This window comes from Oryza brachyantha, chromosome 8 (assembly GCF_000231095.2).
Source record: "Oryza brachyantha chromosome 8, ObraRS2, whole genome shotgun sequence".
Lineage (NCBI taxonomy): Eukaryota > Viridiplantae > Streptophyta > Magnoliopsida > Poales > Poaceae > Oryza > Oryza brachyantha.
This window is the reverse complement of record NC_023170.2, coordinates 16,921,657-16,935,533: the sequence shown is the minus strand read 5'-3', so window position 1 is coordinate 16,935,533 and position 13,877 is coordinate 16,921,657. Positions and strand designations below refer to the sequence as shown.

Sequence of the window (13,877 nt, the reverse complement as noted above, 5' to 3'; positions counted from 1 at the left end):
AACGCCACTCGTATATTTTTGCAAAAAATTGAATAGAACAGTATATTTTCAAATTTAATTCATGAGTATGCTATCACAAACCTGAATCATGATTGTTCAGGTTCAGTAACACAAGAGAGAAAGTGGGAACTAAAAGATGCATTTTATTTGAAGATTGAAACTGTACAGTTGGTTATGACTGATAAACACATGGGGCTGATGAAAAGTTGAGGATAAAATATTTACATTTTTTTGGTTATGCGCAAGAAGCGCATGCTATATACAAATGACATGAGCTGGGTGCCCAAGCGGAAGCAGGCAGATGTCAGTTGCTTATATCGAAGTACTTGGGATCAGCAGGGAAGTCATGTTCCACCCGCAGCTGCAACAGAGAGAAACTAACCCATTAAACCTACAAAAATGCACAGTAACACTCAAGAAACAAGATGGAAATATCATGCCAGATAGAGCTGATAGATTGCAAATAAAGTAGTTAATTGTCTGGAATTATGCTAAACCACCACCATTTTTATGTAAGTAGAACTGATGTTCGAAGAAAGAAACCAGCAGAAAGTTGTGCCAACAGAAAAATTTTCACAATACCAGAATGGGTGCACATTTACCTCGCCTTCATCTGCATCTGAGTGCCTTTGAGGAAATACAACTCTAAGATCATTGTATAGATAGAATCTTCGCTCTTCATCTTTAGCTGCATTACTGCTGTATGGCACCGATGATGGATCGGATTTGCATCGTACCATTGATTTTGAGGATTTCCTGGAAGAAGGGCATAGAAAGCGCAGATGAAGAGCATAGCGAATCACACCTACGCCTGAGCTATCGTTAATCCTAGAAGATGCGCAGCAAGAATTCTTTCCACCTAAATTATCCATCTGACAGCAACAATCATCGGAATCGGTGTTATTTTTCTTATTCACAGGAGAGCTACATTTATTTGATTCCATCATGTTACTGTCCAATGAACAATATTTTGTATCTGCATCTCTCTCCTCTGATCCATCAGATGAGCCTGCAAACACAAAAGAATTCATCAGTTGACCTGAGATAAGTAGTTTGGATTTAGCTACTAGTCGTGTCGGGCTATCAGCACCATTACATTCTGAACTTTTCCGTTCTGTAACTTCTCTTCCACACGAGACAGACTCAGCCTTGGGGCCAACATTAATATCACTGGCATTACTTCCTTCTTTTGTTGGATTAGAGGGGGGAGGAGTGGGGGACAGAGTGACCTTTTGCCGCATGAAAGTCTGTCCCATTACAACAAGAAAAATAAGATGAAGATAGGGGATGGAGAAAACGAAAACTGCAACCTTCTAAGCATTTGTCTGTCCTCGTTAATAACTAATAGTGTAACATTATATTATTATTATGATCCATAATGTGTGTGATAACCTTTGACTAAGCCTATTGGAAAAGATAATGCTTGCAAGCAACCATGTATTCGTTTTAGTTTGATGTTGGCTCAGTTGACCAAAATAGTGAAGCAAATACATATGTTGCTACCAAGTCAACAAGAAACAATGTTATGACAGTAAACTTCTAGTCTATTCACTATTTGACCAAAGAAAAATTCAAGTAGCCATATTTTCTTTTACCGAAATTGGTCACAACTTCTTGTACCTTGGTCCCTGAAGGCATGTCTGTCAAGTCGTAGTTGCAGAAGAAAGTATGAAGTGGAGTCTTCTCCGGATTACTCACGACCTATTGATGTTAATAGTTGAGTCAATAACACGTCTATACTTGACTAATTACTTCAAAAAAAAAAGAAGGAGCGAACACATTTCTGACAAATATACGTTATGTGCAGCGCACTAAAACAGCAGCAGAAACTTAAAAGCAATGACACTTCATAAACAGCTTGGTATTATTTCTGTTCAGGCTATGTTTTTCATGCTTTAGACCACCTACTTACGGGGCATCAACACAAGAGGAAAATACTCCAATATATGACTAATGGTATGTCCAGATGTGTGGAACGATTTTAGTTGCCACATAATATAAGCATTACAGAGTAACACTGAGGTTATTATAATTAATAAAAAAGATTAGCTACTACAGGATTATTGCCAAATGATAAACGACCAGTCGACCATCTGCCGTTTATGTTTTTATGGTTGGGAAGTATTAACAACTAAATTTTATGAAACAGTATTAGAGCTTGTCAAATGGGATATTTCATATAGGTCTATGCACTATTATCAAGTAAAATTAAGAAAAACAAATTCACTGGCAGCCAAAAATCAAACACGCATTGCACCCAAAACAACAGGTGGAGAACACCTTTGATTTGATTTTTTTTATAAGGATGAAATGCAGTACCAGTTGTATCCTGCCCTTAGCAGGGATCCTTAAGCGACTTTTGGCTGATCGTGAATCATTAAAGCTAAAGCTTCTTTCGAGTTTTGGACTTCTACTGTTAGTTGCAGGCAACCTCCCAGCAAGATCAATAGAAGAATAGTACAACAAGGAGCTATCTTCATCAATGCTTGTTACTGCAAATGGAAGTTTTTGAGTCGGAGGAGAGAAGCTGCCACCGGTAACATTTAGGACAGCTAAGAATCCATCAATTATCTGCATTCAGAATGAATATTGGATTAGATCAATGGTCAATAACCTGGCATTCTAATTCATACTGTAATAATTGGCAAGGAAAAGGGTATTAGAGACCTGATTGTCTTTTCCATAAGAAAGTCGGCCAGATAGAAGGGACTCCTCAAAGGAGCCAACTAGTGACCGTCTAACTGGGAGACTCAAACTGCGGCCATAACCAACCCTGGGAGACGTAGGGATGGATTCAGGACCCCAGTTTTGGTATCTTCTACATGAACCTCTTTTAGGGGTCATGGCATTGTATTCATCATGTAATACGTTAGTTTCTTCTAACACACTCAGCATTCTAATTCCTTTAGGTCCTTCCCTTTCCCTTGAATCTAGAAAATGATGTTCAATATCTCTCATTGTATGGTATTGAGCTCCTGTGACTTTGGTTCTGTTCATGCATTTAGGGCTGAGTGGGGACAGAGAGAGTGGAGAGTGTGCTAATTTTGCACTAGCAGCTAGATGATCAAGATAAGATGCAGACTCCTTACTCCCAAGTAAAGGACCATCAGTGAATAAATTAGAATTAATCTTATTGGCATCCCATCCTGGACTTCCATTGGAGCATCTAGAGTTTGTCCAGGCCTGTGACTCAAAAGAATCAAGGGTGGCAGTGTTTGCTTTCTTACCATCTTGAAAGCAAGAACTGTAAAGTTTCCTGGCTGAATCAGACAGTCCAAATCTAGCATCAGCAGTGGAAATATTCAGTATATCACCATGGAACTGTCTATCAAGAACGGTTTTCAATGGTGAGAGAAGTCTTTTCCTTGCCTGGAGTTCATGCTGATCAAATGATGTATGACAATTATCAGTTTCTACTATAGCAGAACCTCCAACAGAACCCGACTCAAATCCCACAACCCTCATTGTGGGAACATGGACAGTAGGATCCAGTTTATGAGAAGATCTAGAATCTGCATCCCTTGAATCAATTCTTAGTCCTCGCAGACCTGCAGGTCCATCAAAGCAATGGATGTCTCTAGAATACTCAGTTGATTCATTCGGGATATCTAATGCAGTCCTCCTATTAGAATCACCGATTGACGGGTACGTAAATACCCTGCTGCTTGAGCTTCCTCCAGGAAGCCCATCCAAATCACATGCACCAACACCCTCAACGCGACGAGGGCTCGAAGCAGGCCTACTTGACGGCGTAGGCGCATCCTCGACTGGATTAACCTGAGGTAAACCCATTGCAAACAATCTACACTATGTTCGGCAGAAAGGAATGCCGCCGATTCTCGTTCGCTCCTAGCTTCCTACAATGCACTAATCCAATTCCTTCTTGTGACCTCCCACAGAATCGAGCTTTCGGTCTCCAAACATCAAACTGGTGCTAAGAGGACGCATCATCAACTGAAACCGATCAACACTGGAAGGGTGGAACTACACTCGTACAGCCGGCTCGAACCCATCCGGCGCAAAGGTATCATCTTGCCACGCCTAGCCATGTCCCCATAGCTGCCACAGCAACTGGAGATGAAGCACAACTTGGAGCCTGAGCAAGCAACCAGGAACCTAGGGTGCACCATGCCCGTGGGGATCACACATCACAGTCCTGCAGAAGCCGAAAAAAAATTATATCAGTGGGCATTATTACTACTTCATTACACTGATGAACAAAAGCTCAACTTTTTCTATCCCATGATCACTATGTTTAGCTCAGGAAATGAGAGCTGTCCACTTCAGAAGCTCCTTCCAGAGAGCAAACATCTGAACCCCCCAAATTTCTCGGAGAAAAAAAAGCAGCCATCAGAACTCCACCCCCACACCAATCGAAGAGTCAAAAGAGAAATATTTCGATTTGGATCGGCAAACCAGAAGAACACTACTCCCAGAATGCTTCGATCCAAGCAAGCGAAACAGCCCATCACCTTGCATCCATCAACATCAAGAAACCAATCGAAGCCCGGACAGGAGAGAGAGGGAAAGAGGGAGAGAGGAATACCTCCGATTCGAGCCGACGCGGCGCTTCGACGACGGAGGCGGGAGAGGGATCGGCGAGCCAATTGCCCCGCGCCGGCGAGGCTCTCGATCCCCTCCCTCCCTCTCTCCCCCAAGCTAGCCTTCTTCTTCTTCTTCTTCTCCTCTCCCAAATGCTTCCCCTTTCTTGGCTACTCTTCCGTCTCGCCCTTCCCTATCGAATGGGCTTTATATAATCCAAGAAAAGATTAACCGGGGCGGCGTGATTAGGGCTCTAATCTGTAATAAAGATGATATTTTTTGGTCGGAAAACATTGGGTTAGCACACCATCTGGGGGCTTCCAATCCGGTAGGCTGTTTCGGTTTGGTCTCGTTCGCCTTTCGTTCTTGTTCCGTTTCGTTTGCTGCTTCGGATAAATTAGCTGATAAAAATCCAAGCTTTGTCTCCATGGCGATTTTGCTGGTAGACCCTTCTGGTTCGTGTAATTTGTGATTCTGCTTCTTTTTCCGACTTGGTTATATCAAACTGAACGCAAATACTCAAATCAGCTCGGTTACATCGAAATGAACACAAATACTCACATAGGATATGTAACTCTTAGAGAACATGGAGTTTCTTATTCCTGTCAAAATTGAACAGTTTCATGTGATCTAGTGAGTCACAGGAAAATAAGAGATCCTATGAACTATAGTTTTAATATGAACTTGTATGACTTTATATGATAAGGAGGTGTCATTGAATCTATAGAGCTACATTTCAGGTTGCCACTAGGTGATTGTATGGCTTTCTCACTAAACAACATATTTGCAATTGAAAAATATTTATAATCGAAAAATAATTTATGAATAAAAGTTTTTATGTGTGTTTTTAGCAATCTAAAAGTCAAGGTAGAAAAATAAATTTCGATAAAAACCTCAAAATCAACTTCAAATTTAAGGTTAAAAATTTAAATTTTAATTTATAAGTATAAGCATAAGCGAAAAGATGGGATGACTATTTTGATCTTCTTGTAAGTTGTAACCTAGGAATTTACAAGAATTTCACACCAAAGCAGTGAAGTTTCAATAAAATTTCCCCCGTTCCAAAAGTAGACCTTAATTTCTTTTTGCATCCATGCTTTGTACTATACGCACCTGCTTTGTACTATAGTTTCATTATAGGCATCCTTAATCACAAGCATACATAATGCACCAACAGCCTCTCATAAAAAGGGTCATCTGTAATCAACATCATCCTACAGTGAATAAATATCAAGAAGAGCTATCAAGCACTCAAGCATCCATTAGACATATAAAGTATAGTGATCCACTGGTCATATAATGGGCTTGGAGATGTGACATCAAAGTAATAAACAAGATAATAATAATATAGTAATAATAGCGATAGCACTACCTACTCTTAAAATGCTCACTTGTCAGGGGCTTCTTTGCAAAGTTTGTGAGAGTATTGAAGCGCGTGGGCCCACCGACGGTGCGGCTGATCCACACTTTCTGCTTTGGCATCAAATCTAAAGGGTGATAATAATTGGGCCTGATGATCTCATGGTCTCCTTGAACTTCTTCCCATGCTTCTCTCCATCTCCAGCACATGATTCTCCATAATAGCAAAAAAAAAATGTTTGTTTTCTTTGTTTACATAAACAATGTTTACTGGGAGAAAAATATTGCTCTAATTTTCATAGAATAGTTATAATTTGCATTATATTCGCGGTTAAAACGGTTTTGTAGGACTAGGGTCTAATTTCTAGAACACGAGAACAAGAAAATATAGGAATATAGTTCCGTACGTTTTGGTTTTCCATTGGTTTAGAGACGTACAAGAATCTATGTGTTTGGATGGTTCATGGTAAATAAAGAGCACCACGTATTTTGGTTCGTTAGGGTTTTTTATTGAACAGAAACATAAAAGTTTATGTAATGGCAGCATAATCCATATTTTTGGCGTAAGAAGGTAGAGGTGGCTCTACCTTATAGCCATATCATTTATTGAAATGAAGTGGGAGATTTCCGTTTTTTGGGGTTTAGAAACATAAGTAGTTTGTACATTTGAATGGTTCATGAGAAATAAAGCACATATTTTGGGTTTCTACGGGTTTAGGAACATAAAAGTATGCGTTTGGATGGTTCACCAAAAAATAAAACGTAGAAACTGTGCAGGAAATTGCTTTGTGCAAGAAAGATAGTAGATACATAACTTGCTCTAATTGTCAGAAAAAATGTTTCCTAGTACTCTCTCATTTTATTTGTTTGATGGCACATATCTGCATATGGTGGGGTAGCAGATAAAAACTATAATAGAGTGGTAACAAATGACATGCCAGGTGCAAAAATGCAAACAACTGTTGATTTGACCCATGGCACAGGGCTGTCCACTCCTGCAAATCAAAGAGATTAGAGAGATTTGGGTTATCAGAAAGGAGATAGGAAGAGGGTACAGTACAGGTGGCCAGGGTCAGCCTCATCCACAGCACCACCAACCAAAGATAAGCTTACTAGTTTAGCAAACAGAGAATTTGAGACCCCTTCTTCCTTCCTCATCACAGGTGTGACCAAACCTAGCAGCAGCAGTTTTCAGAGAGAGGAGAATCATGGTCCATCCAACCCCACAGCTTTTGCAAGTTGCAACACAACATTTCCAAGGTAGCTCTCCACCTGTTAATCTCCCTGCATATACCATACCTGATAGTTTCTCCAGTAGAATCTTTGCAGCATCAGGTCTCTGTCTACCTGTGGCCTCATCTTCAGGGCACCTGGACGTATCCCTGGACGACGGCTGGGCCTTCCCGGCGGCCAAACGTGTCACCTTCAGATTCCAAACAGGTGATGGCTCTTGATGATGGCAGGAAGCGTGGCAGTTGGCCACACCACACATGGGATCAGATCATGAAACATGAGACCCACTATAATGTTCCAGAACTTTTCCAGATGCCAGAACCATACTAATGAAATTGTAGCATGGGCACCTCACTTGCATTCAATTCAGAGGCATTGACGAACAGTAATTTCATAGGATCTGCACACGAAGCAGTTCAACTCCAATTTTCCTTTGGAAACCCTTCAAAACGAGAAGAGGATCTGAGTGAATGTGAATCTACTGAGTTTTGGTTTGCCAACCTCTGAAGTTCCACTAGATACATGTTATTGACATCATTGGATCATGTAAAATTCTCCAGAAGTAGCATGGTTTCAAATGTATTTTGAGTTGGGACTATGAACGAGTGCAGCCATCCGACTGCGACCAAAAGAAGAGAAGGGAATTGGCACCTCATGGTGGATCTACAAAATCAGCTTACACTAGTTGGGAGGGCACCAGTATGGTGTGGTACATATTCCTGGCCATAGAGAAGAAGACAAGATGGAGAAAAAAAAAAGTCGCTGAATTAGGCTGTTGCTGCCATTGGTACTGCTCTGTAGCAGGCTCGCTTCGCTGCACGAACAATGTCCTCGACCTGCAAAAGGTGGGGCACCAACATTAGTGAAAAGGGGAGAGAAGAAATGGGTCGATCACATAAGATTCTAGTTTTGGTATGACTGATGGGATCTGTGTAGTAGGATAATTGTTGTAGCCAGACTAGACATAACTGAATGGAGTCCCTCAAGACTCAAGTTCTCGATCAAACAAAGAACCAGCTATAAGTACCTGTGGAACGGCCATCCTCTCAAGGTTGGCAGCATAGGGCATGGGCACATCAGCTCCAGCAATCCTCTCAACCGGCGCATCAAGATACTCAAAGCTGTCCTCTACAACAGACATGCTGCAAAGAAAATACACTTCAGAACACCCTACCACAGAGTCAGAAAGCAAGGGTGAAACCTAGAGGGAGAGATGGACCATATTTCAGCGCCAACCCCATGTTGCGGAAATCCTTCTTCAACGGTTACCAATCTATTGGTTTTCCTAACAGATGCATTGATAGCAGTTCTATCCAATGGTCTAATTGACCGAAGATTGATCACCTAATAAAAGATATTGATATATAGTAATAAGAAAACAGTGATGGTGTGTTCTTAAAAAAAGAAGAGATTCTTTTGCATATCTATACTATACAGTATATTTTGAGAAAGGGAACTACCTCAGCACTGATTCCCTCCTTGGACAGTATCTCTGCAGCCTGAAATTTAACTGAACATGAGAACATACCCAGAAACATTGGTTATATATTGTACATATAGTATTAACAACGAAATTTTACTTCAAAAACAAATAGTTATTTTAAAATAATGTATGTCCATGTGAATGTTTTGCCAAATCTGCAAGACTCGAGCAAGCATTGAGGAAGGGAATGAATCATATTACAGATACTCTCTGCATTCCATGTGATGATATATCTTCTAACCTTATATTTTACAGAAAAAATGGAATAAATAAATAAATGATGAATAGTATCTAAGTTCCTGGGTTCAAATCTCCATAGGAGTATGAATTTCATATTGGGTTATTTGAGGGACTAAGTTCCCTACTTGGGCTAACCCGAATTTTAAAAAGAATGCCTACATATATCCAACCGGCTATAGAGGCCGGGTAAAATACACTTTTCTAAAAAAAATAGCAGGTATAAGACAATTACTGATGGAAAACAGTATGACTAGAGGCCTCATTATTAGAAAAAAAAAATCTTCAGCTTATGAAATCTGGCATCCACACACCTGAAGAGCGTATCCGACCATCTTGGAGAATGCAGTAATTGTAACATCTTTTCCTTCTCGCTCTATCTACATATAGAAAAATCAATGAAACCAACAGAAATAAGCTCTTCTAGGAAAACCAGCAATGAAAACCTGGTGAAATAGAACTCATCCTAGCACTAAATGAATAATATAACTATACAGGATACCTTGGCCTTTCCAATTGGAAGACAGAAGCTAGAATCAAGAGCTTCGGCAGAAACAGGAAATGATTCACCATAGCTGCAGAAATACACTATGTAATGAGATAACAAATCAAATTTAAAAAATATATATGGGCAAGGCAAGATATTGCTTACAGCAGTTCATTTTCTAAGAAAACAACAGGGTCTGGATCCCTGATTGCTGCTTTTAGCAAGCCCCGAGCATCTTCTGCAGAATAAGGTGTTAGGACCTTCAATCCTGGTACATGCGCATACCAAGCTGCATAACACTGCATACCAAGGCACTTAGTAATTCCACCAAAATAAATAGCAAGAGGAGTTTGAATCAAAGGTAAGGGAAGAAAAAAGAAGATACAAATTTACACTAAGTACTTAGTTCAACACATTTTCATATATAATAATAACGGCGTAAACTCCTCTCATAATGAATAATCCCGTTCTTCACTTTAAACTTCACTGTAAATAATATAAAGCAAAATAACAGTTTTGCAAAATTTACTCTATTTACAATCCATGCAAATATGAAATATCTACAAGGTTATTTGCCTTTGAAAGAAAAATAATAAGAGTGAGAAAGGAGACACAGATAGGTATTATCAAGTTTGTAGCACAAACCTGTGAATGTTGAGCACCAACACCAGCAGCAGCACCGTTTGGTCCTCTAAAAACTATAGGAACAGATATCTGACCGGCTGACATGTAATTCGACTTGGCAGCAGAATTTATGATGTGGTCAATTGCCTGAACATGCAAACTGTATTATTACAGGAACATTTTTTTTATCTTTACATCATATAAATTGGAAAAATGTATTTGTATACAAGATCCAGATACGCATGAAAGTGAACTTATATGCACAAAGGTATGTGCAAGACAAAGACAATCTAAAGTATTGTCAGAGTAGAAGATGGAGAAGAATGTCATAAAAAAGCTACTAGAGCAGTACTACATATAATCCATATCTATTTATCACCCTTATTTATAACTATTAACGACTCATTTCATTACAAAAAAAGAAAAGTCAGCAGTAACCATTAACCAATTTTGTGCTCATAAAAAGAAAAGTGTTGTAGCAATCAGGTTCTGCTGTAGAGCGTAGTCTAAAAGTAATCATTCTAAGTGTGCAGAACCAAACAATCTTCTTAAAACAAAAGAAAAGGCACATTTTGGAATCAAAAATATAAATTTAAGTGAGATCAGTGAATGACTGACCTGCATTGAGAAGTTAAATGTCATGAACTCCACTACAGGGCGAAGACCTTGGTAGGCAGCACCAACACCAATGCCAGTAAAACCAGCCTGAACATAATGCAAACATATCAGTACTTCAATGTGATGACATCATTCTAGCTGCTTACGAATGGACAGCAGCGATCACTCGGAAGGTTTTACGAGTATGACCTCTGTGATTGGTGTGTCAAGAACCCTATCAGGGCCATATTTGTCTAACAAACCCTTCGATATCTGCAACATATTGCAGGAAAGATAAGCTTTACTGTTAGTATTCAGAAATTAATAATGTCATGATGATGGGCCAAACATAGCCACAGCGTTGGTCTTATAAAAAATTACTCACCTTATATGCACCTTGGTATTCTCCAACCTCCTCACCCATCAAGAAAACAGAAGGATCAGCAGACATCTCCTCGTCAAGGGCAGAATTCAATGCTTCACGCACAGTCATCTGATGAGCAAGAACAGATGCATAAAAGTTGCAAGTCAAGTTTCACAGTATGTAGAACACAGAAAAGTACTGAAGAGAACACAATTTCCATGTTTTCAACAAGCACGTGCCTTTTAGACTTTCAGGAGCATAAACAAACAGTCCCACATCAAATGTTTCCTTGCAAAACAGAGTATAACACAGTATTTAACGGACCGAATCCAACGCCGAACATCGAATTGATAAGCTACCTTTCGTTTTTTTTTTCCAACAAAAGCAAGTCCGCTAGTGTACAACTGTACATACGGATGACAGTGAATGCTGAACAGTAACCAATACGTGCAAATGGGACAGTCTTCAGCACCAGAGGCAGAAAGCTCTGCATTTCGATGTGATGAAGACAGCTGCTTCCCCAACCATGCAGACGCATTGAAGCTATCCAGCTAAAAACCGTGCACCAACATGAACTTTTCGGTGGACTAGGTCCTCGTCTTTCCACTTTTGCTTTTGCTTATAAACCAAAATTTAAATTTTTAACCTCAAATTCAGATTTAATTTTTGGTTTTTTTATCGTAGTTTATTTATCACGCTTTGCTTTAGATCGCTAAAAACACATACATAAAAGTTTTATTCATAAATTATTTTTATTTTACAAATATGCCAAAAAAAACCAAACAGTAACCCTGTACATATGCTCATAGGTAGAACAAAATGATTCTCGTGACTGACCGAATATTCCACCCACAAAACGAGCCGCCAATAATCAATTAAGCACCAAACGAACCTAATCAGTTACTAACAGATAACCCAAATGATTAGGCGATCTGCAACGAACAGGTGCAGCGTCTCTGGAGACAACTTTTACTGTCAAACAAGTAGGTACCAGAATTTTACGCTAAAAATCTGATGATGCTGCCTACGAAAACGTGATACCAATCAAGCAAGGTCCAGTTCATCCCCCCACAGGGAAGGAAAACCAATTGACCACCGTCGTTACGAGCAAGGTATAGGGGGGTTCGTCGGATCGCTCACCTCCTTGGCAGCGGCGGAGTAGGCCCTCGCCGACGAGGCCGGGCGGAGGGCCTGCATGAGCTGCCCCAGCACCTGCAACGACCGAGAAACTCGTCAGAATTCACTCCTCGGACACCACACCGGGGAAGCGACATGAGAGGGAAAAAAAAACACAGCAAAATCGGGAGGAGAGGAGAGGAGGCGTACGCATCCGGATCCGAGCCGCCGCCTCGCCACGCCCAGCAGCATGGTTGCCCGATCGACCGACGGTGCCCTCGTAGGCGAGAGGTGGGGCGGGCTGGGGGGATGGGATGGGATGGTGTCGTCGCGGCGGAGGGCTAGATGAATTCGCGGCAGCGAGGAGACGGCGAGATGGCGGCGCCGCCGCGATGGAGGAGGTGGTTGGGTTGGGTTTGGGCAGCGACCCCGAATGAATTGAAATGATCCGTTTATCGAATTGGATCTCTTTTTTTTTCCCGGAAAGGTCCCTATCAAAATTTCTTATTTCAACGGTGCCCCCCATGTCAGATTTAAGTGCCACCTTCCATTGGTATGTATTTTGAATAAAACGAACGCTAAAATGTGTACAAAAAATCAGTTGTATAAAAAAAAGCAGAGAGAGTAATATAATTACTAAAATACTCCTGCAAGCATTTCTACATTGTTTAGGTCTGGCTGGCCAAGTTGGACCAGGCCGACAAAAAAAGAAAAGGTTAAAAAAATTTATGGTGTCCCTTAATAAATAAGGAGGAGAAAATCTAACGAACATCATTGAAAAACACTTAGAATTAAGAAATGCCATCAACGAGCGTGAGTTCTATAAAATGCCATTATACAAACGAATTTGTCTAAAAAATACCATTGCCGTTAGGGTTTCGTCAAATTTTTCTGTTAAGTGCTATAGTGTGAACAGTGCATTTAACGACAAAAAATGGATGAAAACCTAACGACAATGGTATTTCTCAGATATATTTGTTTGTACGATGGTATTTCTTACAACTCGTATTCGTCAATGGCATTTCTTAAACTTCAACGTTTGTCAATGATATTTTTTAGATTTTCTCAATAAGGAATGTGTGGAGGTGGGATAAAATTAGAAAAAAATTAAATAAAAAGCGATTGATGGGATCACTAGTGCTACGAATTATACTAGAAGTGTTTATATTTTGGTACAACACTGAAATCTCATATAAGTTTATATTTCAAGTGACAATCACATAGAAAAAGTTTCTATAGGTGGAATCCAACAAAACTCCTATTATATTTCTTCTTCGAACCAAAGGGACTTCAAAGAAAACTATTCCCTCCGTTTCACAATATAAAAATTTCTAGCCTTGCCTAGATTTATATAGATGCTAATAAATCTAGACATATATATAAATTATATATATTTATCAATGGACAAATCTAAATAAGACTGAAAAGTGTTACAATATGAAATGAATTGCACATATTACTAACACGGTAGTATCCTACTACCTTCGTTTCATATTGTAAGTTTTTTTAACATTATCTAAATTTATTTATTGATGAATGTATATAATTTATATATGTGTCTAGATTTATTAGCATCCATACGAATCTAGACAATGCTAGAAAGACTTACGTTGCAAAACAGAGTGAGTATTAAGAAAAAAAAAGTACTGCCCGGAAGGTAGAACGGGGGCTTGTTAGAAAATGTGAGGGGGGCAGGGACTAAAGCGTAAAAGGCGATTGCTCGTGCGGCCGACTGAGCGGCGGATGGGAACAGTTGAGGCCGTCCGTGTGCATGAGTGCGACGTCCCATATATGTCCGTACTAGTGCTTTGTTTTTTTTTCTTTTTAGAAAAAAC

General features: G+C 39.9%; 2 protein-coding genes across 4 annotated transcripts; both read right to left on the bottom strand.

The window, feature by feature from the left end:
• Positions 1-123: 123 nt before the first annotated feature.
• On the bottom strand, positions 124-4,940 carry LOC102704999. Of its 2 annotated transcripts, none has more exons than XM_015840522.2 (7): positions 4,547-4,940; positions 2,668-4,156; positions 2,320-2,571; positions 1,621-1,701; positions 1,091-1,247; positions 603-1,009; positions 124-361 (listed from the first exon to the last, which is right to left on the bottom strand). In XM_015840522.2, exons 2-7 carry the CDS (start codon positions 3,790-3,792, stop codon positions 305-307), a joined length of 2,079 nt encoding a protein of 692 aa, XP_015696008.1. In that variant the 5' UTR covers positions 3,793-4,156; positions 4,547-4,940; the 3' UTR covers positions 124-304. The 2 variants fall into 2 exon arrangements, with proteins under 2 accessions (XP_015696008.1, XP_006659636.1); XM_006659573.3 differs by having other exon boundaries at positions 239-361; positions 1,097-1,247.
• Positions 4,941-7,607: 2,667 nt separating this feature from the next.
• LOC102712383 (pyruvate dehydrogenase E1 component subunit beta-1, mitochondrial) lies at positions 7,608-12,461 on the bottom strand. 2 transcript variants are annotated; one of them, XM_006660265.3, is made up of 13 exons: positions 12,253-12,461; positions 12,067-12,138; positions 10,948-11,055; positions 10,773-10,835; positions 10,584-10,670; positions 9,987-10,112; positions 9,507-9,640; positions 9,357-9,429; positions 9,169-9,234; positions 8,595-8,633; positions 8,354-8,478; positions 8,162-8,276; positions 7,608-7,970 (listed from the first exon to the last, which is right to left on the bottom strand). In XM_006660265.3, exons 1-13 carry the CDS (start codon positions 12,292-12,294, stop codon positions 7,902-7,904), a joined length of 1,119 nt encoding a protein of 372 aa, XP_006660328.2. In that variant the 5' UTR covers positions 12,295-12,461; the 3' UTR covers positions 7,608-7,901. The 2 variants fall into 2 exon arrangements, with proteins under 2 accessions (XP_006660328.2, XP_015696089.1); XM_015840603.2 differs by lacking the exons at positions 12,067-12,138; positions 12,253-12,461 and adding an exon at positions 11,166-11,219.
• Between the last annotated feature and the right edge of the window lie 1,416 nt (positions 12,462-13,877).

Coding starts and splice junctions, on each gene's coding strand:
- LOC102712383 (XM_006660265.3), bottom strand. CDS start 12,294: ATGCTGCTGGGCGTGGCGAGGCGGCGGCTCGGATCCGGATGC. Junction 9,641..9,986: donor TTGGTGCTCAACATTCACAG/GTTTGTGCTACA, acceptor CTTGGTATGCAG/TGTTATGCAGCTTGGTATGC. Junction 8,277..8,353: donor GGGGTTGGCGCTGAAATATG/GTCCATCTCTCC, acceptor TTTTCTTTGCAG/CATGTCTGTTGTAGAGGACA.
- LOC102704999 (XM_015840522.2), bottom strand. CDS start 3,792: ATGGGTTTACCTCAGGTTAATCCAGTCGAGGATGCGCCTACGCCGTCA. Junction 2,572..2,667: donor CTTATGGAAAAGACAATCAG/GTCTCTAATACC, acceptor TTCTGAATGCAG/ATAATTGATGGATTCTTAGC. Junction 1,248..1,620: donor ACATGCCTTCAGGGACCAAG/GTACAAGAAGTT, acceptor GTAATGGGACAG/ACTTTCATGCGGCAAAAGGT.